This window comes from Podarcis raffonei, chromosome 8, assembly GCF_027172205.1.
Source record: "Podarcis raffonei isolate rPodRaf1 chromosome 8, rPodRaf1.pri, whole genome shotgun sequence".
NCBI lineage: Eukaryota > Metazoa > Chordata > Lepidosauria > Squamata > Lacertidae > Podarcis > Podarcis raffonei.
Genome location: NC_070609.1, coordinates 30,002,271 through 30,028,572, shown reverse-complemented (window position 1 = coordinate 30,028,572; position 26,302 = coordinate 30,002,271). Strand labels below are relative to the sequence as shown.

The 26,302-nt window shown below is 40.6% G+C and overlaps 1 protein-coding gene across 11 annotated transcripts in view; it reads left to right on the top strand.

The window, feature by feature from the left end:
* The window catches only part of ZMYM4 (zinc finger MYM-type containing 4), a 51,875-nt gene that overhangs the window by 3,161 nt on the left and 22,412 nt on the right, over window positions 1-26,302 (top strand). For 2 of the 11 annotated variants that reach the window (XM_053398887.1, XM_053398894.1), the window contains exons 2-9: window positions 10,080-10,196; window positions 19,625-19,670; window positions 21,203-21,724; window positions 22,389-22,456; window positions 22,939-23,109; window positions 23,778-23,856; window positions 24,640-24,892; window positions 25,973-26,147. In XM_053398887.1, the coding sequence (XP_053254862.1) occupies window positions 21,226-21,724; window positions 22,389-22,456; window positions 22,939-23,109; window positions 23,778-23,856; window positions 24,640-24,892; window positions 25,973-26,147 (1,245 nt within the window). In that variant the 5' untranslated portion in view covers window positions 10,080-10,196; window positions 19,625-19,670; window positions 21,203-21,225. Of the gene's footprint in view, window positions 1-8,748; window positions 9,064-10,079; window positions 10,197-13,435; window positions 13,516-16,362; window positions 16,460-18,052; window positions 18,171-19,624; window positions 19,671-21,202; window positions 21,725-22,388; window positions 22,457-22,938; window positions 23,110-23,777; window positions 23,857-24,639; window positions 24,893-25,972; window positions 26,148-26,302 lie in introns of those variants that run through there. The other 9 variants (XM_053398890.1, XM_053398892.1, XM_053398884.1 and 6 more) reach the window with 8 other exon arrangements.

Genomic DNA, 26,302 nt, shown 5'->3' with positions numbered 1-26,302 from the left:
ATAGCATGCCTGGATAGAAGCAACTTCTTAAAATGGAAAATTTCTTATAATTATTACAAATTTTTCTTGTGCCCCTGTGTATAAAGAGGTCAGGATTAGATTGGGGTGTTCTTGGCTGTAATTCTAACCACCTTACTGTGGATGTAAATTACAGTATAACTGCAACTTTTATGCATTATGTTTAGGATATGGGTTGTTAGTTCAAATGGATATTAATTGTGCGGGTTTCTTTTTCTACTATAAATGAAGTTTCATAGTAGACTTGGTGAGAACTGAAATTCCTCTACATCTTACACACATTTTACTTACGCAGATTCAGCTTCATATTCTTGGCTTCAGCCTCTGGGTTTATGGGGGAAAGACCCCTCAAGTAGGGAACCAAGGAAAAAAGTTCCTCTTTTAAAACAGTGTCTAGCCATTTTTCTGCAAGGAACATCACTGAGCGGAGTGGAGAAGTGGCGGCATTGTTGCGGTTGCTCTCTAGTCAAGAGGCTGTGCTGCCAGCTGACCCGCTAGCAGTGAGGAAAGTGGTGTCAGAACCAACCCTGCAGCGAGCATTTAGAGCTAGGAGAAGAGGGAGGTGATTTTCCAGGGCCCCACCTGGGATGGAATGTGGTGATTCTGAGGAGTCCAAGGTTCTTGACTATAGCAATTTTGTGTATGTTCGCTCTGTCCAGAACCTATCCATCACGTAAGATGCAGTCACTGTATAGGGATTTAGGTTCCAGCCTTCAGCCCATTTCCCCATGATTAATGGGGGTTTTCTGGGAAAATTTGAATTAGATTTTTTCCATTGTCCTATACGCATTTAACTTGTGGGCATTCAGCTTTGTGTGTGCGGCAAAAAAGTAACAAGATTAGAAAGGGGGTGGGGTACCAGGAAAAATCATATTGGCAGATCCACCCACCATTTAACCCAATGGGTTTTGACTATACAGTGGTGCCCCGCAAGACAAATGCCTCGCAAGACGAAAGGGTTTTCCGGTTTTTGCGTCGCTTCGCTAGACGATTTTCCCTATGGGCTTGCTTCGCAAGACGAAACGTCTTGCAAGTTCTTGCGAGTTTGTTTCCTTTGTTCCTTTGTTTCCTTGTTTTCTTAAAGCCACTAAGCCGCTAAGCCGTTAATAGCCGCTAAGCCGCTAATAGCCGTGCTTCGCAAGACGAAAAAACCGCAAGACGAAGAGACTCGCGGAACGGATTAATTTCGTCTTGCGAGGCACCACTGTACATGGTTTTGGCTTTAGGCACAATCTGCGGAACATAACCCCCACCCTGCTTAAGTTGTGGGTTCCCCGTAACATGTTTGCTTGATTTCCATTTAGTAAACAAAACTTAACAAAACAAAATATATTTGTTTTATAAGCAATATAAATATCTGAAAAGTTTATCCCAGTAGCTAGTAAAAGTTGAGCATTGTAATGCAGTGAGTGGGTGGAAGTATTTGAAGTTGGGTTGTTTGGACAAACCATAAACTTAAAAGTTTAAACTAAGTACATTTTGTCCCAGTTCAAATGAAATAACAAACTGTATCCATGTTGGAGGAGGGGAGGGGATGTAGCAGTATATCAGTCTGAAGCTTGTTTATGTAGCAGTTTTAATTAAATTTATACACCACTATTCAAATACATTCTCTGGATGACTTAGAGTAGAAACATCACAAACTTCATTCACTTAGTGCCAGATCATGGTTTGGCTGATCTTGGCACTAAGTGAATGAAGCATGTTCTTGGTGTTTCTCTGTTCCCTTGCACATCTAGATTTCGCTTCTCATTTCTGAACTAACCCAGTGAAGTAGTGCTCATAAATTCATTCATTATTTTATTTGTATGCCGCCTTTCCATAGATAAAATAATGCTCAAGGCGGCTTACAACATGACAAAATTTAATTACCAACATAACAAAGTCATAAACAATAAATAAAGCACATCAAAAATTACACAACCAGATGGAAAACAATTTCCACATGAATCATAAAATCTAAAACTAAGAATACAGCATTAATATCAATCACAATTTAAAATGACATAGATAAAAAAATAAAAGCAATTAAAAAAAACACAAAAAGAAAACTGAGCCCTCTGCCCAGCAGCAGCAGCACTCCTTATGGAGCTTGTCATAAATGACCAATTTGGTGGCTCTTCTTTTTTTTTGGGGGGGGGGGGAAGAATCAGCTCCAAAGCCATGTAGCTTTGTCAAAGCATGAGAATTGTGTCATCTTGTTTTCTGTCCCTGTCCTTAATTTATGTTGAAAAATTAAATTCTAGTTCCTTAAATAGGTTTTAGTGCCCAATTTGAAAGATGTTTTCCAAATAATAATAATAATAATTTATTATTTATACCCCGCCCATCTGGCTGAGTTTCCCCAGCCACTCTGGGCGGCTCCCAATCAGTGTTAAAAACAGTACAGCGTTACATATTAAAAACTTCCCTGAACAGGGCTGCCTTAAGATGTCTTCTGAATGTCAGGTAATTACTTATCTCTTTGACATCTGATGGGAGGGCGTTCCACAGGGCGGGCGCCACTACCGAGAAGGCCCTCTGTCTGGTTCCCTGTAGCCTCACTTCTCGCAATGAGGGAACCGCCAGAAGGCCCTCGGCGCTGGATCTCAGTGTCCTGTTCTAGAAAGCTGTTGTCCTTCATCTGTAGACTTATCATTTTAATTATTCATCTGACAGTTAGTTGCTCTGTAAAGAATTAGATAATGAGGATTGTAAAGACTGTTACATGCTAAAATCACCATAGAAATAAATAATTATGACAGTGATTGTTGTGGTGGTAACTCCTGTTTCACAATCTTTTATTTCTGTAAGTTTATTGTAGCCAGGGAGTCCACTTCTGATGCTGGTAGTTTCATATCTGGGACATGCTGTTGCAAGAGTACATAACTTTTTCAAGGCCAAGGACCACAACAGATTAGTTGTAGCCTTCCATCCTTAGCTGGAGAACCAGGGCTATATAAGGTATCTAGTTGACATAAAATAGGACTTGTTCACTATGCAAATTATCAACTAAGTGCTCTTGCCAGCTAGGAGTGGTCAAGAGGCTAGTCAACCCGTATGCTCAAAATAATAATTTTAGCTGCTTAAAATCTAGAACTGGAGTGGGCCAAGAAATTTAGAAAGTTTGAAAACATAATAAATGCTGACGTCTTCTGACCCAGCTGAGTGGAGAGAGTTAATGTTTTCAAAGTGCAAATGTGAGAGCTCACAATATATCTGTGAAGTGAAAAGCAAAAGATCCAATGGGAACTGGGAGTCACTCAGAAGTTCCTCAGTGCTTGGATATTGTTCTTTACAGTGAAAATGTAGGTGTCATTTGAATATCTGGCTACACAGAACATTTAGGCTGCAGTACCATACTCATTTAGCTGTGAGTATGTCCCATTGAACTTAATGGAGCATATGTAGAAGTAGACTTGTTCTTAGAAGTGCTCTGTTAATGTACATAATCTCTAATAGGAACCAGTGTGGTGTAGTGGTTAGAGCACCTGACTAGGACCCCTCTCAGCTGTGATGTTCACTGGATGACCTTGGGTCAGTCACTGCCTCTTAGCCTATCCTACCTCACAGGGTTGTTGTGGGAATTAAATGAGGAGGGGGAGAAGCATGTCTACCACCTTGAGCTCTTTGGAGAAAAAGGTGGGATATAATTGCAGATAACAACAACTCGGTAGTGTATCATTGCTCTGCAGGTTCCTTCCCTCTCCCCATGATAGCAGAATAGTATACAATTATGTAATTGTCATTTTTATTCACTGTGGAAACTTGTGCAAGTTTTATTCATTCACACATTTTATACAAGTTGCAGAATTTTATTAATTGCAGAATGCTCGTGCAGATATCACTGTAGAATGTTTGTTTATTGGGCAGTGTATATATTAGTATGGGTTGTCTCAAGAAAACTGAAACAGAAAAGTACTCAATTCCCTAAATGGATTGAGATCTAATTTAGCCTGTTTGCCTGGTAAATGAAGGTAGTAAAGTGTGCTTTTATATGCTGTGTAAATATCTTACTTCTTCCTTAGTACCCAGAAGAAAAAGAAATGAAGGCCCTGGAAGCTTAACTGTTGTATCTTGTATCTAGATGTGCTCTTCCGTTTATGGACAAATGGTTAGCCTAGCTGAGGCTTCCACTAACTGAAAAGGGGTAGAGGAAATTTTTGCCAATTCTGCCTTCTCCCCTCCCACACAGCTCTATACCATCTTCCACATTGTTCTGACGATTCCCCCAACCCCTTGGAACACTTTTTCAGAGGCCTGTATGGGAAAAGGTGAATTGGCAAAAAAAAATTCCCCTTCTCTTCCATTTGTGAAGATGTACCTTGGGTCAAATAACCATGCAGGAACAGGTGGTGAAATTGAATTCAATCCATTGCTTTTCGCCTGCCCTGAGTTGTGTGCCCATTTGCTTCCTAGGGATAGTTACCAGGAAAAAGTCCTAACTACAATTTTGATTTTTTAATTTGTCTAATTTTGTATCCATACCAGTTGCTTAGCTTCATTTTTGTTTTGTTCATTCAATATGTTGTTCTGAAATGATTCATTTCTAAACAGTAGGAAATGTTCCACTGCACATCATTGCAAATATACATAGCACTCCCTATGCTTAGCCTAAAAAGCAACTGCTGCATATGCAAGTCTCTGTCTTTTAAAGCAGTAGACATATACTATTACAGAACTGGGTAACCACAACTGCCCCAGTGCAAGCACAGGCACTGCACCATGGATAGTGTGGCAGTAGAGGTTGGAAGCAAGAGGGTGGGCAACAGCAGGAAGCTATTTATTTATTTTCAAAAATTATCACCAAAGTGGTAGTTTATAATAAGCTATTACTGTCGTTATCATTTGTTAGACTTCTTAATTGTTTGTTACTCAAAGGTCTGCAAGCAGCTTAAAACATTTTAAAAACATAAATATAAATACATTTTAGTGTAAAAAAAACAACTGTAACAGCCCCAGAAAGCTTTTGCAGCATGTGAGTATCAAAACTTTATCATCTTTGTCTTGTTAAAAGCCCGGGCGGGGGTGGGCTTTTCCTGGTATGCTGAAAGCAGCACAGGCAGGATTTATTTTAGCCAATAATAATTATGCTTTTTCAGTGTGGACTTGCAATCCATTCAGGTGTAAAGTTCATTAAAAATAAATTGCTTGCTGCTGGCAAAACCTCCAAAGGGTCCCTTTGCCTGTTGAATGATATAAATCTTACTTATGTATGCAAGTATCTAACTTTATTTTTCCATGATAGTTGTATGCGTGAACTGATGGTTCTTGATCATAGGAAGCTGCCTTATATCTGTGTGATAACCAGCTTCATATAACCAACATGCTTATAGTAATGAAGCAGTTAAGACCATAGAGTGTGCTGTCCTGCCAGGCTTAGCTCACCATGGGAGGGACTAGGCCATTAAGCCCTTGTTCCCCTCCAGTCAACATGAGAAGCTTAGTATGTGAGGAGGTCTGAGCTGTTTGATGCAGCTGTGACCTCATGGCTCTTACAAGCCACTCTTGAATTCCTATAGGAACTTCTACCACTGTTACTACTTGTGCAACTGTCTGCATGCTTGGTGGCTTCACCAAGTAATGCTAGAAAATACTCTCATTTGAAATCTTGGAGAGCTGCTACCAGTCAGTGGTCTCATCCACACATCATTTTAAGCCATGATTTACCATTCATAGTTCTCTGTTCTGGTCCAGTGCTGGAATCCAGAGGGAAAATGGCAAGCATGGGGGCACAGCAAAGCTAGTTAAAGGTTCCTGGACCATGGTCAGCTTCGGGTGAGCTACTTGCTCCAACAAAGTTTTGGCTCAGACTGAGGCCTTTATGCTTCTGTCTTCATATTGCCTTCTCCAGGCTCCACCCCCTTGAGATAATTTAAAAGCCTTAACAGACTGACCCTCTCACCTTCAGATCATATACCGGTAATTGGGTCTCCCTAGTCAAACCCCCTGCAGTGCAGGAATTTCAACTAGTCCTGCATGGATAGTCCTTCATTCCGTAGCCACCCTGCCTCAACTGATGGTGTGCAATGCAAAGCATCTGGTTCTTCTAGCTCAGTTGAATGTGTTTGCAAGGGTCCAGGCTCTGGCTCTACAGACCCTGGTGATCTGTGAGGCTTCTCTGTCCAACTGCCTCAGGCACAAGGGTCTCCCTATTTTCTGTAGTCAGCTCTGATCCATGACCCAAACTTGGCTCTCCACTGGTGTTCCTTCAACACTGTCCAGTTCACTGTTGGATGCACAGTTTGTTTGGAGAGAAACCACGAGCCTGGGGTTGAATGTAGTGCTAAGCTAAATCATGGCAGCAGGGCAGTAGCAGGAGCACATCATGCATTCACATTAAAAACATAGCTAAGTTTAACTATATGGTTTAAAGCAGGAGTGAGGAACCTTTTAGTTCCACAGGCCAGATCCATGTAATTGACCCTGTTTGCCAGATTTCACAGTTGGATAGCCCACATGATGTATTTATGGCATGACATACTTGACAAGAGGGTTGTCCTGACCAGCAGTCAAAATGCTTGTGGGGTTGCCAAGTGCTGCTGAGGGAAGTGAGAGAGAAAAGCTTGCATATTAAATTGCAGGCTTTTTTCTCTCACTCCCCATAGCAGCATCATTGGATGAGCCAGCAGCAGAGAGGTGGGGTGAGGAAACCAAAGGGAGACTTTCCCCGCTTTGTTCTTATCCCCCAACCCACCCCCTGTGGAGCAGCACTGGGAGGGCTAGGTTTCCATAGAATGGAAAATGTGTCGGCATCAGTCCTTCAGCGAGGTGTGCAGATGAGTGGTTGGGAGTGCCCTGGTGTTCTTTTGAAGCCTCACCCTTACCCACGCCACACCTTAAATCATCTGCAAAATGGCATAATGGGCTAAATGGCAATGCTTGAGGTTTCCCAATCCTGGTTTAAAGTGACATGAGAACTAGTTGGTGTTGACTAGGCATTCCCAACCTTTGGGCCTCCAGATGTTTTGGACTACACTTCCCATCATCCCTGACCACTGGTCCTGTTAGCTAGGGATCATGGGAGTTGTAGGCCAAAACCTCTGGAGGGCTGCAGGTTGGGGATGCCTAGCGTTGACTGAATTGCATGAACCAATTGTCTGATGTGCTATAAGACAACTTCCACAGCGCCTGTGGTCTTGGCTAATATTTTTGTGTCTAATTCTGTGGGGTGCAATGAGCATGACTGGAGGAAGTGGGGGGGGAATCAATAAAATAACAAAAGTATTATATACATAAAAGTGTTTGTTGGCACAGGAAATCCCCTAGTCTTCCTACTTCCCAAATGTTGATTGTAATCCACTCTTGGGCATTACTTTATATGACTCAGTGTCTTGGGGGGGGGCCAGGAAAGCACCCCAATAGAATAGAATAGAATCATTTATACTCATTTTTATTGAATTTATTGATTGCTTTTTTACCAAGGTAACAGAAAGTGGCTTACAGTATTTAATTATTGGCATTTATTGGCATAAGGTGGCTTACAATATATAAACAAACATACAGCGATTAAAAAAATCTAAAAGTCTGTGCTATTTTTAAAAGGAAAGATTAAAATATCCCACCCACTTAAGGAGGTCACAGATAAGTAAGAGCCAAAGGCCTGGCAAAAAAGAAATGTATTCGCCTGGCACCTAAAGTTACGCAATGATGGCACCAGGGAAGCCCCCCTCGAATGAACATTCCATAAGTATGGAGCCTCCACTGAAAAGGCTTGTTCTTATGTTGCCACACTCCAGACCTACCAAGGAGGGTGGACATGAAGGAGGGGGTCTACCAAGGAGCAAAGTGGGCTTTATGACATGGTGGAGGGATCTCAAGGGTGATAGTGTCAGCTTCCTGAGCAATTCATATATTCCACAGGTGGACCAGGGCTTCTGGAAGCCAGTTGTATCCATTAGCCTCCAGCGGCAGATCATCCTAATAGGTCCCTTGCCTCTGCAAAGCGGAAAAGGTGCTGAAAGTTTGGATCTCAACAGGAAATCATTCTACCATGCCAAGGGACTGGTGTTAATATCCCCCACTTTTCAGACCCCCCTCTAATTGCAAACTTAAGTTATCTGAGTGGTGCTTATACAGTATAGCCAAAACTGCTGCAGCCAATGAATAATGTATCAGCAAGCCTAGGGGCAAACTGCAGAAGTCCAAAAAGCTTTAGGGGAAAAGGTGCTGGTGGTGGGAAAGAGAAAACAGCCTAATGAGAACTGAGCATATGCAGTGAGCAAAATATGTCTGGCTGGAACTCTGAACAGAAGCATTCCACACTGCAATGCTTTTTGCAGAGCCCACTTGAATGTCTGTTTATTTGGTATTCACATAGAACATTTTTAATGGGAGAAATTATGAAAGTAGCTTTTCCCCATGACATCTGATCTAAGTGGATTTGTAAAATATTTGCCCAAACTTGATAGCTGCTGTTAATCATATACAGAGTAGACCAACTAAAATCAATGGGCTTACATAACTTTCATTGGTTGTACTTGGTTATCACTCATTGTCATTAATCACATCATCCTATACTTGAAATCAGAAAAATTTAGATAAATATTCAAAATGCCATTTTCAGTCATTACACTTAAAATAATTTATTTGCTGTTTCAGTGTTCTTTATTTTAAACTAGGGAGCAATACATGGGTAAATGGCTTTTATTTCTTTTTAATGAATGCTGCAGGTTATGTTCTTGTTTTGAGCAGAGTTTTACATTTGCCATGTTTTCCAACATGCAGGGGATGTTGTTTGAAAATAAACCCTGAAGAACAGGTGACTGTCCAACTTTATTGAGAAAGGCTAGGATGAACATATCCATTCTCCCCTTGCAGTCGCAGTGCCAGACGTTAGACACAGGCGGCTGCAACAGCTGACACTGCTAGGGGGCTCTACAGTTCCGGCAAAGCTCTTCTGAGTTCACAACTCATGCAGGCTCTCTCCTTAGCTGCTCTCTATGGCTCTCCTGACCTCTAGGGGTTCACTTCCTGTTGGAAGTGCTTCTTTTCCTGCAGCAGGTATATGCAGCAGGCTGGCTCTTTGTTACCCACTGCACTCCTCTCTCCCTAGATGCTTCGAAGGTAGGAATCAATGAATTGCTTTTATGATTCTGCAAACACAACACTGGGAAGGGCTTGAAGATGGAATGTCCACTGTATTTTATGCTAAACAATGTTTCCCAGACCTGGGAGGGGCAGTGGGATTCACTTGCTAGTTGAACACCCCCCCCATCAGTGTTTCTGACTATTTCTTTAATCTTATTTGGCCACGGCTCAAGAATATCTTACTTTTGTATGCTATTACAAAACAATATTTATCTATTACTTACGCTCCCAGGAATGGTATGCTTGGAGGCATTCTGTACAAAAGTTGATATATATTTTTTAAAGTTACATTTCTATAGTTTCTCTCTGTGCACCCCCCCCCCCAGTAAATAAACCTTGTAGTACAATGAGCAGAAAGAAATCCAGGAAGGCATAGTATTATTTCAAGCATCTAAGAACTTGTAATTGTGGTGGAAGTTGATAGCAACTGGATGATGATGTTATTAAAAATAATGTTGAACCATGTCAGTTTTTCTTAATGAACTCAGATAGCTTGTCTGCTCATATTTATAGAAAATTTAATTGAATATGTGATGTCTTGATATTGTAGAAATGTTTTTCAGTTAGTTGTAAAATTGAAATGCTGTCAAATATTTTGGGGCTCAAAGTAGGTAGTGTTTAAAACTAGCAGAAAATAATATAATGAAACAAAATTGTATATTGTATTGAAATATGTAAATAATGTGTTTGCTTACTAATCATATTCTTAGTATTTCTATATTGCTCTTTCCAAGTATAGATCCCATTATCCTTAGGATTATTTTTAGGTTTCAAAAAATTATTTACTGTTCCCCAATTTGAGAACTCTTTGCATTCCTCCAGAGTTCTATAAAATCAGTCGAAAAGCCCTGCAAGGTAGGCCATTATAATTTCCCACATACTGCAGATGGGGATTAAAGAGCAAATAAGAGTGGTTTGCTAGTAACTTGATGGTTGAGGTAAATTAAATCCAGTGTTTCACACACAAAACTTCTTCTTTTCTTTCCTGCCAGACAACGGTAGCCACCAGACTTAACCTTCAGTTTTCAAAGAGTCTTATCCTAGCCATAGAAAATGATCAAGCCTGGGCTTGGAGAAACATTTGGGGAGCGAATTCCCATCGTTGTGAGGTAACTGCCAATAGTACATTGTTGAGAGCCCTTGTTGTGTGGATATGGTACCCGATATTTTTTTAAATAAAGGGGTAGATATGAATGGCTGTTGTGGGCTATGGAAAAGGGGGCTGGAGTGAAACAGACTTAATTTTGTTACTGTCTTCTATTGCTAATCCCATCTTTCATTGTGGAACCCAAGGTTTTAAAGACTAGCATTGCATATTGTGCTCAGAAGACAAAGGAAAGCTGGAGCAGTGGTATTACTGCTACCAATGACCCAGCCCACTTAAGGAAACAAGCCACTCCATTTTGCCCTGGCTTAATATAAACAGTATTTTTAGGACATTATTATTATTTGTGTTCTCGTGGGCTGCAGCCAGTTTAATGGAACACCCTTTAACTTTCTAGTAGTAACAATATTACCTCTAGCAATCGTAACAATGCTTCAGCATTTTTGGAGTGATCAAAGATGCACATACCCAATAAACATTTCAGATTTCAAGGCCATTTTAAAAATCAGTTATAGGATACTGGGAGTACTGTCTGCTTGCATTTTTCCAGCAGTTGTTCTCTTGTATCTTAAGTTGTATCACTCCTGTGATGGTGATTGCTAGTTGTTTTGTGGTGAGGGGATTCAGGTTTTGCACTAGAGCCTGGATTTCACGCATTGTGTAAATTATAGCAGGTAACTTAATGCTACATCTCTACATCATCCCCACCCTAGCTTCTCTCATGCGTCTCTTTCTTCTTCTGAAATTAAACTTACACATTCTCACATTCACCCACTTTCTTCAGTCCCCCTCTGATTTTTTCCCCATCTCCATTGTCTAAAGATAGGGCTAAAACAAACATGATGTGGAAAATCTGTGATCGGACCTCTGCACTTTTTATCACACTCAAAAGCAGGTGTAAGGGGCTCCTATTTCAGTTGCAGTCATGGTGCTGGGAGAGGAATTGAACCCTTCTGTACAGGAATGCTGCATAAATAGTCTCAAAAGCTGTTTTTCACCTTGTAGCAATAAAGATCTTCCCTTCTCTCCAAGCTACGAAGCCCACTGGGTGACCTTGGGCCAGTCACTATCATTCGGTCATAGGATGGTTGAGAGTATAAAATGGGCAGAAAATCTTTTACACCACCCTGAGCTTCTTGGAGGAAGGGTAGGATAAAAGTGTTATGATTTCTTTTTAAGACACATGCAACAGCAGCAAACAGCAACAATTTGTTATTCGCTTTTTATCCTAAGATCACAGCAATTTAAGATACAGCATTGAAAACTTTTTAAAGCTAATTATAATCCCAATAATAGGGTGACAGTTGTAGTATAAAACACATGGAGGGCACCAGGTTGTTGGAGGCTGTGCTACACCACTTTGTGCAACTGAGTTTATATTAATCAAAAAATATTTGAGACAGAAAATCAAGATGTGTTTACATAGCAAGAGAGATGGTTAATGGCCGTTGACTTTGCACATGACAGAACACTGAAAGGATGAGAGGGAAGGGGAAAAGAAAGGGGATTCAAGTCGATGTAAACTTTACTCAGAAATCAGCACTATACCTTGGGAAACATGGATGGGAGATTGCAGCTGCAGAAACTATAAACTCTAGTACATTATTCAGATGTTTGTATGCCCTACTGGTAATTATGGACATGATTCTGGAGCCATCTCTCAATGGTGAAATTATTTTGCTTTCTGTTGCCTAAAGTTTAGGTTCATGTGGTTGTCAACTATTGGCCCTGGTTGCTACGATGTGAAGATGACTCCTAGAACTAGACCAGATTTGTCTGTGCCTGCTGACTGAACATAATGAAGTTTAAAGCCATCTTCTTCTTTTAGTAGTAGTAGTAGTAAATCAGATGCCATGGGGTTACTGGTGTAAAATAAGCATTATTTTTAAGATCTTCTGGACCAAACTTTCTGCACATGCCTTATGTAGCACTGTGAATTGCATTTCATTCTGCCACATGCAACCTTTGTAGTGAAGTGTAGAGCTTATATTGTGAATGAGAGTACACATCTTGCTAAGAACAACCAATTATATTCAAAAATTAATAATTCTAAAACAAAATACTTTGTTTAATTTTCCTTTATTTGCACATTCTAAATATCTTAATATATATTAAATTAATAGTTTCAAGAAGCAAATGTTGCTGAAACCATTTTATTTGCATCCCAATATTCATTCATTCATTCATTTTATTTGTATGTTGCTTTTCCACACACAAAATCATGCTCAAAGCAGCTTACAACAGAAAACAGGAATGCACTTCAAGCAAACACCACAAAAACAATTTTATAATAACATAGCAAACAATGACATAGTAACAATTTCATAGTAACATAGCACAACAATAGCAAATATAATAACATACAAAAAGCCACATTTCAAGATTACTTAAACACACAACATCCAACAGCAAAAGTAACAACTATGTCATATTGGGTTCATGTACATACTGGTGTTGGGAATTTTGGTCCTCTGTTCTTAATTTACTTTGTGTTGCAACATTGTTAAAAATTAAGGTGCAAACTCAGATTCTATGAATCTAGGAGGAAGGAAGTTGGGAACTGTCAGTAGTGATAATTTGTATCAATTTTCACAGTAATTTTTTACCCTTCAAGTGTAAAAAATCACTGTTAGTGTTGGGGGATAATTTTTGTATATCATAAAACTACATTGTTACCCTTGGCAGACAAGCCAGGAGCCAGATTACCCTTGGTAGAGAAGTCAACTCTCCTCTTTGCCAATGATGCCTACTTAGTATGAAACCCACACATACATGGGCTTATTTTAGGTGAGATATAGGCTAGATGAGTTTGAAATGCTTCATGTTGAAGCAAACTGCTTTGTGTCTTATTCTGCTCTGATGTTCTTTTGTTTTTTAGCAGCTTCTTGAGTTTGTTACTTTTTTGACTCAAATGTACTGTGGTGTATCACAAGGATGATTTTAAGGCCCAACCATAATTCAGAATATACTGCAACTGTTTTAAAGGTAAAGGTAAAGGTACCCCTGCCCGTACGGGCCAGTCTTGACAGACTCTAGGGTTGTGCGCTCATCTCACTCAAGAGGCCGGGAGCCAGCGCTGTCCGCAGACACTTCCGGGTCACGTGGCCAGCGTGACAAGCTGCATCTGGCAACTGTTTTAGAGATATGCTAAATATGACTAAGTGTGCTGCCTCAGTAGAATCAACACTAAATATTTTTAACCAGACTTGAATATTATTCTTTTAGCATCTGGAGTAAAATACAAAGAAGAAAAAATGCCATCGAAGCAACAAAGAAAGCGACAGAAGAGACGTAGATACTACCACCTCAAAAAGCTAAAAGGGGTGAGGAGAAATATTACAGGGACCACACTTAAATCAGAGATACATCAGATAATAAACATAACAAATAAAGCCAAAAATTAGGCTAACGTTGCTAAAAGAAATAGGACAAAATGTGTCCTGAGGGGAAATAAGGTGTGGTCTAAAAAGTACCTATTATCAAAAGACAAAAAAGGGACAAGGGAGGGAGAGCAGGGAGATAGATTTTAAAGCTTTTCTTTTCTTTAAAAATGCCTTATACTTTGTGCCCCTTACTACAGTATAGCTAATGTTATGAGGAATTCTTTTGTATCTCTAAAATCAGTCACAACAAAATTTCAAATAAGGTTAAATCTAAAACAATTTGTTACTCATACAGGCAACTTAGCAGTGCAGATTAGACAAGAGAAGGATAAATTTAAGGTAGGCATTCTGAAAGACTAAAACAACTGTAAACTGTAAACTCACATAAAACTCACCCACTCACATAAAATATCACAGTAATATATGCAAATACTGTAACACATAAAATGCCATAAAACCATACAAAAGAATTACAAGAATGTCTCATCTTAAAGAAGAAATTAAACAATTGAATACTCCTTTATAGTGATTACTGTCATCACTGTAAATTATTTTTATGAATCATGTTCTCAGTAACAAAAACAGAAGTAGCTTTACTAGAAAACTGAATACAGATGAGCTCATGTATTACCAATCAAAATACAGAAAATGATTTGTGTACAGAAATATAGTTTGTACTTTATTGTGCAAAAGGCCACAACACTCCATGATGATTCTGAGCTGGCTCGCACATAATGCTAAGCCAGACTATGTTTAGCATGAATGCATGTGCATGCAGGCTCCCAGAGAGGAAATTGTGAGCACTTTGCTCCTCCTCTGGTCCTGCTGCTGCTCTGCTGTGAGCTAAGCTATGGTTTGGCTTAGCAGGTCCAAACCTGGGCTCCTGGTTTGTCTCATGCTAGACAAATTGTGAGCTGTAAGCAAAGTTCTTAGTTTTACAGCTTTCTGGAGAAGAGAAACTATGAGCCTAAGTTTAGACAACATGCTATAAGACAACCTCTGGCAGTGCAGCAGCAAGAGGACTAGGCAAGGATCATGATTGTGATCTCTCAGTCACACTTAGACATGTGCACTAAGACATAGTCTGGCTTAGCATTACATGTGAACCATCTTAGGTGAATTGGTTAAATATTGTTGATGAAAAATAAATAAAATGCTTGGTTCTGTTCATTATTGTAGAACTGAAAAATTGAAAAAACAACACTTGAGTCAGTGCTATCAGAGTTCAGTGTGCTGATCATTCTTTGAGTTTAAGAATGTTCAGCATACACTATTTACATTGCTAGAAGATCAGTAATTAGTACAGGAAAGAGAGATAAAATTAAGGACTTCATTACATATGAGCTGAGCCCAAAGATAAACCTAAGCTCATATTCTCAGTCATAGAAGCTTGTGAGAAATGCAAAGTTCTGTTGAGTTTAGTGTTCTATCCTCTAGTATTACTTGTTAGGTCTTATGTGAGAATTAGTGTTCACAAAATAGTGGATCTAATCAAGTTAAGGTAAAGGGACCCCTGACTGTTAGTTCCAGTCGCGGACGACTCTGGGGGTTGCGGCACTCATCTCACTTTACTGGCCGAGGGAGCCGGCGTTTGTCCGCAGCTTCCAGGTCATGTGGCCAGCATGACTAAACCATTTCTGGCGAACCAGAGCAGCACACGGAAACACCATTTACCTTCCTGCTGAAGCAGTACCTATTTATCTACTTACACTTTAACATGCTTTTGAACTGCTAGGTTGGCAGGAGCAGGGACCGAGCAACGGGAGCCCACCCTGTTACAAGGCTATAATTCAAGCAAATTTGGAAAGTATAATGATCACAATGTGTTGCACCAAGGGCGTTGTACCAGAGACAGAAGTGAACTGTAGAGCAGGGGTCAGCAACCAAAGGCACATGGGCCACAAGTGGCCCATGGGAGCTGTTTACCCCCACTGCCTGCTCGGTCGGCTCCTGTGTGCCACGCTAAACCGGCACGGAGCAGAGTGGGGAACCGCCTTTCACGACACTGGCCGGCTTCCCATTGGCTGCAGGAAGCTCCTTCAGGCAATGGGAAGCTGCGCACGCCTCCCCCACGCTGAAAATCGCATTTGCGCATGCGTGAGCGCACATACACTCTGGCCCACCGCGGTGTCTGTGGGACTGTTAACCGGCCCAAGCCACAAAAACTTTGCCGACCCCTGCTATAGAGCAAGGGGATGGAGCAACTCCGCTGTGAAGATGGGTTACATTTGTAGCTTTTTAACTAAAGAAAATAGGTGAGGGTGGGGACACAATTGAGTTGTATGAGAACATGCATGGATAGTGGAAAGGGAAATCTCATAATGCCAGAACCAACTTCATCTCGTGAATCTGAGAATTAGACAAATTCACGGAGGAGAATGCTATGAGTGGCTACTAACCACAATGGCCATGTCCTACTTCCACTGTTGGAGACAGTACATCTCTGAATTCCTGTTGCAGGATGTCATAAGTGAGGAGAGTGCTATTGCATCCCTGTCCTGCTTATGACCTTCCCGTAGGCATCTGGTTGGCTAATGTGAAAACAATTTGGTCCAGATGGGCCTTTGGTCCAGCAAGGTTCTTCTTATACTCAGTACAGCATTGGTAGTGTGATTATCCCGTAAGCTGTTTTATGCTCCCAATGGAGCACGTGGATGAAGTATTGAAAGTTAGGTCTTGACACTGCTGCCTTTCTACAGAGCCTCATTAAGCCTTTACTACTTTTAATCATAGATGAAATTAGCATTGTGTCTAATATGTTTGCTTTTATTCATCTACAATTACAAGAAATTGGCCTGGTTCTCCTGAATTACTGATATTGCATCTGAATGCACCGGGTCTTTCTGAAAGATTTTTGACAGCTGAAAGTCTGACAAACCCCAAGGTATCACAAAGATTTAATCTTATTACTGGCTGCTGTACGCTTAGAAGTTGCTCAGAACTGGAAAGCCCCAGATGGGCCCTCCAAAGAGAGATGGTGGTCAAGAATATGGGATATTGCTCTTTCAGAACACTCATGTCATCATCATGCAGTGATTAAGGGTTTGGCAAAACATGATAACTTTGTCATCTGGTTTCTGTTTATAAGCTTTATTAATAAATATAATGCTGGCTATTGGTACCCAGTGACTCATGGTTTATGTTGGAATGGATATTTTATGTTCATCTTGTTTTGGTAGATGTCTCACAGTGTTACGTTTCAATACATCACACCTTTGTTGTAATTGTAAATCTGGCTGCTAAACCTCTGTTACCTGTTATACTGTTTACATTAAAACCAATAAAACTAAATACAAATACAAAAAAGGAATGTCCATATATGGCCTGCAGTTTTATCATGGTTTGTTTTCTGGCAACGAACCAGCATGAGAAACCATGGCTTGTTTAAACTATGGTTTAATGCTCTGTCTGAATCCACTAGTCTTGTTTAACTGTTGTTTGTTAGAACACCCCACCCCATATGCTTGCTAAGCTACATCAGCAGCTGGAAAACAAAGCAAGCTCTGGGGAAACAAGCCATAAATTGTTTACTTATCTGTGAGACATATTTCCTGAAGAAACCATGATTGGTTTCCCCAGCTATTGCTTAGCCTCGAATATGAACTTAGCCATTGTAATGATGACCAATAATGTTTTATTGGATAGTATCATTTTTGGAAACACTCTGCAAAAGAGCAGTCCTTTCTTTTGAACATTAACAAGTGATAAGACAAGTAACTTCAGTATCTGATGTTTCTTCATCTGTGATTGAAGAATTAACAAAGTCTGTCAGACAGAGTGAAGATGAATGAGTATGTTTGGTTGTTGGATAGGTACATGAGGGTAGGTAAATTGGCTTTGGAATACAAAGCAGAATCGGACCAGAGGTTTGATTTTTGTACAGACATAAGAGAACAGGAGATAGTTTTTGTCTTATTAATAAACGATGATCCTTTTACTCAGTGTTAATGACAACTTTGAAGGAATGTGGTAAATTCAATCAAATGATATTAAGTAGAGACAAAAAATACACAGTTAAAAAAGCAGCAATAGATGCTTTACAGTCCTAGTATTTCACAGTATAACTTTGGGGAAAAAATGATTCAGAAATTAATGTTAATTGGAAGATGATGTTCCTAGAACTATAGATTTAGAGACTGTTCTCAAAGTGTACATAAATACCTATGTTATATTCAGGAGAAATTGACACACTGGTAGAAGATAAGTTAACAGTGCTATGGGGGACACTGCAGGTTTGAAATATAAAAGCCAAAACATGAGCGTATATTCCCTGACCAGTATGACAGAGTATTTCCTGACTAATGGCATCTGTTAAAAGCAGAAAGAGCAGAGAATAGTCAAATTTTAAAATACCAGAACACAAAATTATATGCAGGACTTAAGTTTTCATTAATGAGAGAAACACATGTTATGAGGAAACAGTTTCCTCTCACAATGTCATATTTTGATCATGTTGTGTACCAATTAATTTCCCTAGGCTCTAAAGCTTTTCTCGCTGTTCCACTGCTGTGCCTTGTGAAAATCTGATCTTACCCACTGAATTGAAGCTCGGTTAAGCAGAATCTCTTCAAATCTGATCAGATCCGATTCAGCGGGTAAGATTAATACAATCAAAATACGGGCCAAGTGAAAGTGTGGTTAAACTTATTCTATTATAATATTTTCTACTCTGCTTGTACAGATAGCTAATTGTATTCATCACTTGTACATTTTACAGTGTGTTCTAGTTTGCTAACACTTGTATTCCTAACACTTATACTGCTGGTCTAACTTGATATTATCTATGAGACCCTATGAGTGCCTTTTAGAGGGGAAAAAGCACTGGTCTACAAATCCACTGAAATGTGAATAATTAGGCCGCTACATTCCTCACCTGTCAGTGTACCTCTTTGGGTAGATTATTTTCAAAAAATGCTTTGACATTTTTAATTACCAGAAACCATTGTTATGGCACTAGGAAGCACAGCTACAAGTACCGCACCATGTTAGTAACAGTACCATTCTCAACCCTACTATGTTAGAGGCAGCAGTGCAGGCAGGGTGGTGTTGCGTGCCTGGCTTCCCAATTCTGAGTCTCACTTCCGCTTACTGGGAGGATGAGGTGTGCATAGCTTGGTGTAGGTGCAACAACAGGAACAGCAGATTGGCTCCTTACTGAGCTCCCCTTGCCTTGACCCTCTCCCTCTTGGTAAACAGCAGTAGTGCTCAGCATTGGAAAGCCAGGTTTGTAACACTACTTTGCCTGCACCATACCATCAAACACAGCTGATCAGAGGAGAACCATCTCTCACTGTTTAACTACTGTACTGTTAAACAGAGAAACCACCTCTCCTGTCAGCTACTGAAATAAGCAAGAAACTGGCATTTGTCAACTCCTAGGATTCCTCTAGAAATACACTAAGGTTCAGAAACTTCATTTGGAATCACAGGACCAGGTCGATGTGGGTATTCTCTCTGGTCCCATTCTCCCCATTTGGATATAGGCCTGAAAAACCATAGGAAAATGTGGGTGCATAGAGAAATGTAAGCAAACAAAATTTGAGACAGCCCCGCATTGTTACCAATCACAGGGCATGGGGTGGGCCATCTGCAAACTTCCAATTTCTGAACTTAGTTGAGGGTGCACCAACATGAAATAGCATTATCTCTTAAACCACCAGGTTTTTAAAAAAATCATTGGATTATCAACAGTTGCAAAATCTTTTCATGTGAATGAGTATATTTTGTTTGGTTAATCCTTAATGGTCATTTTATGCCTTTCTGTATAAAATAAGAAAGTCTTGGTAGGAATAGGTATTCTGTTTGTTTAATTTGTGTAGAAGGCTGAATTGTAAGATAACTGCATTATAAAGTTGTGAGTTTTTGCACTGGGAGTTTGGTAACTGGAAGAGGAAAATACTTTCCTCCTATCATGTATTTTTGTGTTTTTATATTGTAAACCACCCTGTGATTCTTGAATGAAGGAGCAGCATAGAAATTTAATAAATAGATAAATGAGAAATTATGTGAATAAACCAGAATAATTATATATTTCCTTTTCTCTTTGCAGTATGAAGACAAAGCTGATGCAGTTTTTGGGAGTATAGCAGAAAAACGTAAGTGCTTCTTTTATTTGTTTATTTACAAAAGATTCCTTCCTCCTCAGAAACTCCTTTCTCTATGAGCTAAAAGTTTCTGTCCCTTTCTTAAAAGATGCCAGAATCCCAGTTCCAGATGGGTTAAGTCCAGTCATTAAGTGGTGGGATTGTAAGTAACAAAAAATATTCCAGATCATTAACTAATAAGCCAGTTTGGTAGCTGCTACATGTATTCCAAAACTCTGATACTGACACTTTGCAAAACCATTGGGGGGGATGCATTCTTCACCCATCTGCAGTATTAGTGGCAATTCCTGATAACCCCACAGAGAGCTCTAAAATTGCGGAACAGTGCAAATTAAGAGTAATGAGAACTAGGATGTCTGGTGAGTCAGTGGAAGTAGCTGTATATTGGGGGACACAAATACACACTGACCACATGTAGGCTAATAGTGTTAAAACTGGCTGTATGTACCAAAGAAAGCGATCTTAAGGTCTTGGCACAAAGCTTTCTATAATTGTCAAATAGTGTGCAGCCTTAAAGGTGAAACAAGTGCCCCATTTTGGTTGTTATACTAGTTCATGGTCAAGTCTTAAGGGTGCATCATAAATCATGGTTTGACCCTGGCTTGTTTCAATGAACTCTAGTTTAGGTTAACTACAGTCTGTACTTTTTGGACATAACAGCAAATTGTTGGGGCAAGGGTGGGGGAGGAAGACTGGAACCAGGAATTTTCTAGAATGGTAAGAACATTGTTAATTGTTTCTTCTTAGCATACTGGAACTTTGAGTCTTCCAAAGAAGTTGATCAGCAGTGTGTTGAGACAGATTAAGGACATTATTCCATCCCCTAAAGCAGGCATGTCCAAAGTCCGTTTTGGGGGCCTAATCTGGTCCACTGGTCGGTTTAATCCGGCCCCTGTGGCAGTTCATTTCCTGGGGTAAAATCCTAAAAAAAACCCCAACAACTTCAATCCTAAAAAAAGGATCCAAATTTTGGTTGGCTCTTTGGTTGGCTCTCATGACCCTTCACTTCATGTGGCCCTCTTTGAAAAAACTTGGACACCACTGCCCTAAAGTATAAAACAGTGGTACCTCGGGTTACATACGCTTCAGGTTACATATGCTTCAGGTTACAGACTCCGCTAACCCAGAAATAGTACCTCGGGTTAAGAACTTTGCTTCAGGATGAGAACAGAAATTGTGCTCCGGCAGCTCAGCGACAGCAGGAGGCCCCATTAGCTAAAGTGCTTCATGTTAAGAACAGTTTCAGGTTAAGAACGGACCTCTGGAACGAATTAAGTACTTAACCCGAGGTACCACTGTAAATACATTGAGGCACACATAAATATTTTATTTTATTAAGTCTCCTTCCCTCTTTCACATCCAGTCACAAGGTTGCAAAAAACAACTTTTGAAATACAAAACATCAAAATTACAAACTGTAATAGCCAGCTGAAAGCCCAAAACAATATCCTCATTGTTATATTTGCTTCCATATTGTAAATATGTTGGTTTTGGAAAGCATCTTATTCTTCTTCCTTCTCCAGGTGGTGAGCTTGTACCTACAGAAATGTCTGAGAAAACTGTTCACAACCTAACCCCTGCCTTCGACAGCATACCGTATAGAATGCAGAATCGAACAGGATCTACAAACTCTTTGTTGGTTGACAGTGATTACTTCTTGAACTCTGGGGATCTTACAGGGATTCCTATTGTTGGGAGTGACAATGAGGACGAGCAAACTTTTCCTGCAAAGGATAGCCTCCCTTCGCGCCCTGAGGATAGTCGGGGAGATATGAGGAGGGTTCGGGATCATGCAGTGGACAATGAGAAAGACACACAGATGCAAAATGTGATTCAGAAAGACCTCTCTTCCCCTTTTGACAAAGGGCCCTCTGTATTTAAGTCTGTTCGGAAAGATTTTAGCATAGGAAGAGATGATGCTAAAGATATTTTTTTGACAAAGGAGAAAGCCAGAGAAGGACCTTTTCAGGAGCATGACAAACGATTGGAAAAAATGCCGAAGGAAATGGATTCCAGATTGAAAAGCAGTTTCCTCGATAAATCAGGTAACACTTTGTTTGCTAAGGTTAAGCAGAGAGCAAACCTTAGGGTTTAGGTTAAACTTAATGAGTTTCTGCTTATTTCAGTGAAACATCTTCAAAGAAATTCCCAGTGGATTACACACCATGGGACAGATCTGTCTGCCACACTTAATGGCACTCACTTTGCCTCATGGATGGCTGCATCTGGTTGACATACTCCGTTCCATCCACTTTTGAAAAAACTGATGAACAAAATAGTACAGCAGTGATGGGGACTTCTGGACTGGAGACTTAATTAGACCTGGCAAGGGTTCTAATTTGGCCCCTGAGTCCATTTCCCCCAAACCATGCTGACCAGTCTTACACCTAATGACATAATGTGGGGCAGCTAAGTATTTTGCTGCAAAGGAATGTTTTTTAAAAAATTTAATATGTGCTCCCAATTGTTCCTTGACAAGTGGGGTTCACTGACAGTGCTGTTCAACTGATTGGTGCTGACAGTGAGTGAAGTTGTTGCATGATGTTGGTTGATTTCCCATCCGGGGGGTAAAGTGGGTGGAGAAATCAGAAGATCAGGATCAGGCCTGCCAGCCGAATGCAGTTCCCCACCCCTGCATTGCTGCAGTAGTCCACAGGTTGCAGTGAATTGCTTTCCAAAGGGATGCTAATTGAATATGTTTTTCCCTAGTTACTAATCAAGTGGATGAAACATTACGGACACAGTTGGCACCACAAACACCAGAAACTAACTTCAGGGTAAGTTGTGGGCCTTTATTTGATTGGCATATCAAAGTACATTTTTTTGGAATAGGAATATTGTAGAGATTTTGTTGTGCTGCTGTTGAACCCTCTGCTAATAGTTGGCTAAGCTGCCATAATGTCACAAAACGGTGGAGCTAGTTGAAGGGTCCTGGACTGTCATTCGCTGAGCTGCTCTGATCTCTCAAAGTAGAAGAGCCTAGGAAAGAGAGAAGCAGCAAGGGTCTAGGAAAGGAAAGGCAGGTGTAAGAGAGAGAAAGTGGGCCAGGGAATGGGGGAGAGGAGTTTCTAGGTCAGGAAACATAGAATATGTTTCCTGACCTAGAAACTCAGGTTAACAAGGACAAGAGGATAGGTCATGGGGAAAGCTACCAGAGAAGAGAAAAACTGGGAAAGTGGACTGTAGCTAAATTCAGAGGTAAATAGGAAATGGTCTCCCAAATGTGTATGCTGCTGAAGTTACTCTTCTTGTGTGCTAGGAGTCTAGCTACCTGTTTGCTAATAAGGAATCCGTTGGTCAAGAGCTGGGGAATTCCTATGCACCAAATATTAGAATTAAGGAAGAGCCTTTGGACAATGACTACGATAAAGCTATTGCACCTCAGCAGGGGCTGCTGAACAAAATTAAGGATGAACCAGATAATACTGAGGTAAGATGGGACATAAACTGCCTAGCCTTGACCTGTCTCTCTGTGTTATAAGTGCAGCATTGGCTGCTGGGTTAAAGCTGTATGGTGAAGATATTGAGAGGTAGTAGGGATGGGGTTGCATCTCTGTTCTTAGCTCTTTGGATGCTTTTATAGCTGCCTGCAGAACAACTCTTTTCATGGAAAAGTGCAGTTATCTTGGATGCATGTATAAGTGGTGCAGGGGCATGGAGGAAAGTAAAGTAGGGATGGAGTTTGGTGAGCCATTCCCATCAAATGTGGCTGACACCAGCACACTGCGTAGGAAAAGTGATCTGTCATGGCATCCAACCCAATGGAGCATTATTTTATTATACATCACCTTGAGTTGTTTATTTATTTTTATTCATTTTAATTTCTATACGGCTTTAAATTTTTAATAAAAATCTCAAAGTGGTTTACAGCATATGAAATCAATAAAACAATAGCCGGACGATGTTCCTCCGGCCTGATGAGGAGCCTCTTTCTAGGGCTGGTGAGTCTGGGCCTTGCAAAAGGTGATTGTTAATTATTATTACTGTTGTACTGGAGTTAGGGCACAATTATTTCAAATGTGTCCCAGGATTTACACGATAGATTGAGTACTGGTGATCACAGTGGCTGGAATTTTACCTGTAGCTGTTTTGTTTCAGGAATATGGCCAGCAGCCAAAAACTCAGGAAGGGGAACTGAAGATCAGTGCTGTGTTTTCAGTCAGTGGCAGCCCTCTTGGTAAGGAAAAGGGTTGCGCTTGCCCCTCCTGTTCTTCAGATGGCTATGCCATCCTTCAGCAATGCTTCCAGGGAAATTTACAAAAGCAAGATAAATAACATAAATCAAAAGAGAATTTTTAAATAAATTATAGCATTAAAAGCCTAGGGACATTTTAAAAAGGCTTTGCCAAAAGAAATTATTTCATAATTTGTTAACAGCTGCCAGATTAGTGATCGCACAGACATGGAAATCTATTGAATCCTCTGCAGAAGAGGATTGGGTGCAGACAGTTTGGGATTTATTAATTATGGATATGTCACTCAGCACAGAAAATCAGGACTCAGAAAGGGAGACAGAAAACTGATAATTTAATGGCGCATTGGTGGCCAGTAATTTGACTTCTCCCTGTTCACAAGTCCGGTTATGTACTAACTATATACTATATACTAATTGCCTTGGAAGAAATGGCTTTCTGTATTTTGTTTGAGCAAATGAGCAGAAGGGTAATAGTAGTGATTTTTTTTTATTTTATATAGGAAGGGAGGCAGAGTTCTTTTTTATGTTTTATGTATTATCAGTTATTAAAAGTCAGTAATACATTACAAAAAAAAATAGCAACATTGGCTCCAGGCAAACTTCTCTGGGGAGGGACTTCTAAAAATGAGGTGCAACAACCAAGAAGCTCCTCCCCACCTCCGGTCGCCACCTGCTTCTCAGGTGGAGGTGGAGCACACGGAGGAGAGCCTCTGAAGATGACCTCATTAGCAGCATATCTTATCTCTTTCCTCTCTTCTTGGTAAGCTCCACAGCTGACTTCCAATTTCCCACCCAACACACCATCCTCTGGCATGAACAAACTGCTTCCTTCAGTCCCAAGTACGGCTGTTAGGGTTTCCTGTTCAGGCTGTAAGAAGATCCTACAGAAGGGGCAAACAGCCTATCAGAGGAAAGGCTCCACTCAGCTCTTCTGCTCCACACTGTGCCTCACGGGATATACTGTACCAGCCACACGACCACCAGCTTCTTCCAAGAAAACCTGTTCCAGCTGCTCAAAGTAAGGGCTCTGAGGCTTTGAAATGTGCTACAAATCATTCTGAATCATTTGTGGGGAGTTTAGAAGGTGTTGTGTCAAGTACATGTTATCCCACACTTCCCTTTGCTGCAGAAAGTCCACTTTGGGCGGCGGGGGGGGGGGGAGAGGTTTGTTGCATAAGAGCATCAACTCAGTTTTGTAACTTGGATTTGCTGGTATGTGATTGAATTCCACCCCAAAGGTAGTGACAGTCTGGAAGCACCCATGTACTCAAGTCAAGGAAAATAAAATGCTTGCAAAGCAGACTTTTGACACTGATGATCAGCAGAAGGAATGGAAAAAATCTTAGCCTGTTTTGCTTTTTATTTTTTGTGAAAGGGGAAAGAAACATAGCACTAATATTACTATTTTGTAAACAGCCCTGGGAATGTAATTTGAATGGATGCAGGTGGCGCTGTGGTCTAAACCACTGAGCCTCTTGGGCTTCCCGATCAGAAGGTCAGTGGTTTGAACTTGCATGATGGTTGTGAGCTCCTGTTGTTCTGTGCCAGCTTCTGTCAACCTAGCAGTTCAAAAGCACACCAGTTCAAGTAGATAAATAGATACCGCTGCGGCGGGAAGGTAAAAGGCGTTTCCATGCACTCTGGTTTCCGTCACGAAGCAGTTTATTCCTGCTGGCCTCATGACCTGGAAAGCTGTTTGTGGACAAATGCCGGCTCCCTTGGCCTGAAGCAAGATGAGCGCCACACCCCATAGTTGCCTTTGACTGGACTTAACCGTCTTTTATATATATATTGATAAATTTTGAAGACATGTTCTGGTTGTAGGAGTGTTGATACAGAGCTTGTACATCCCTGGAAGTACCCATGAAATAACTGAAGTTTGCCCTGGGTTTACTTCAGTGATTCAGATGCAGTCAGGCCAGGTCACACCCATTGGTACCAGTTGCTCCATTTGTAAAGTGGAACATGCTAGCTAGACAGATCACAACCACTATGCTGACCATTGGTGTTGTAGAGAACCTCACTGGTCTGTGGAGGGTGTAAATTTGTGGTTGTGAAAGTTGAACACCTGATTTATTCCTCTTTCAAAACTGTCTAGGGACATTCTGAATCCAAAGGATGTGATTACCGCTCAGTTTGACAACACTAACTCCAGCAAGGACTTCTGCAGCCAGTCGTGTCTATCCATGTACGAGCTGAAAAGGAAGCCTGTCGTCACCATTCACACAAACAGTATTTCCACCAAGTGCAGCATGTGCCAGAAGAATGCAGTGGTAACTGAAATCGCAAACCCTTTTTCTAAATGTTTGGTTGGTCAGGATGCCAGGTGATTAGTGAATCAGCTTTGGGTGCGGGAAAAGCCACATTCAGTGCTCGCTCAGCCATGAAGCTCTGCATATTGCTTTCATCAAATCACTAGCTTGTCTAA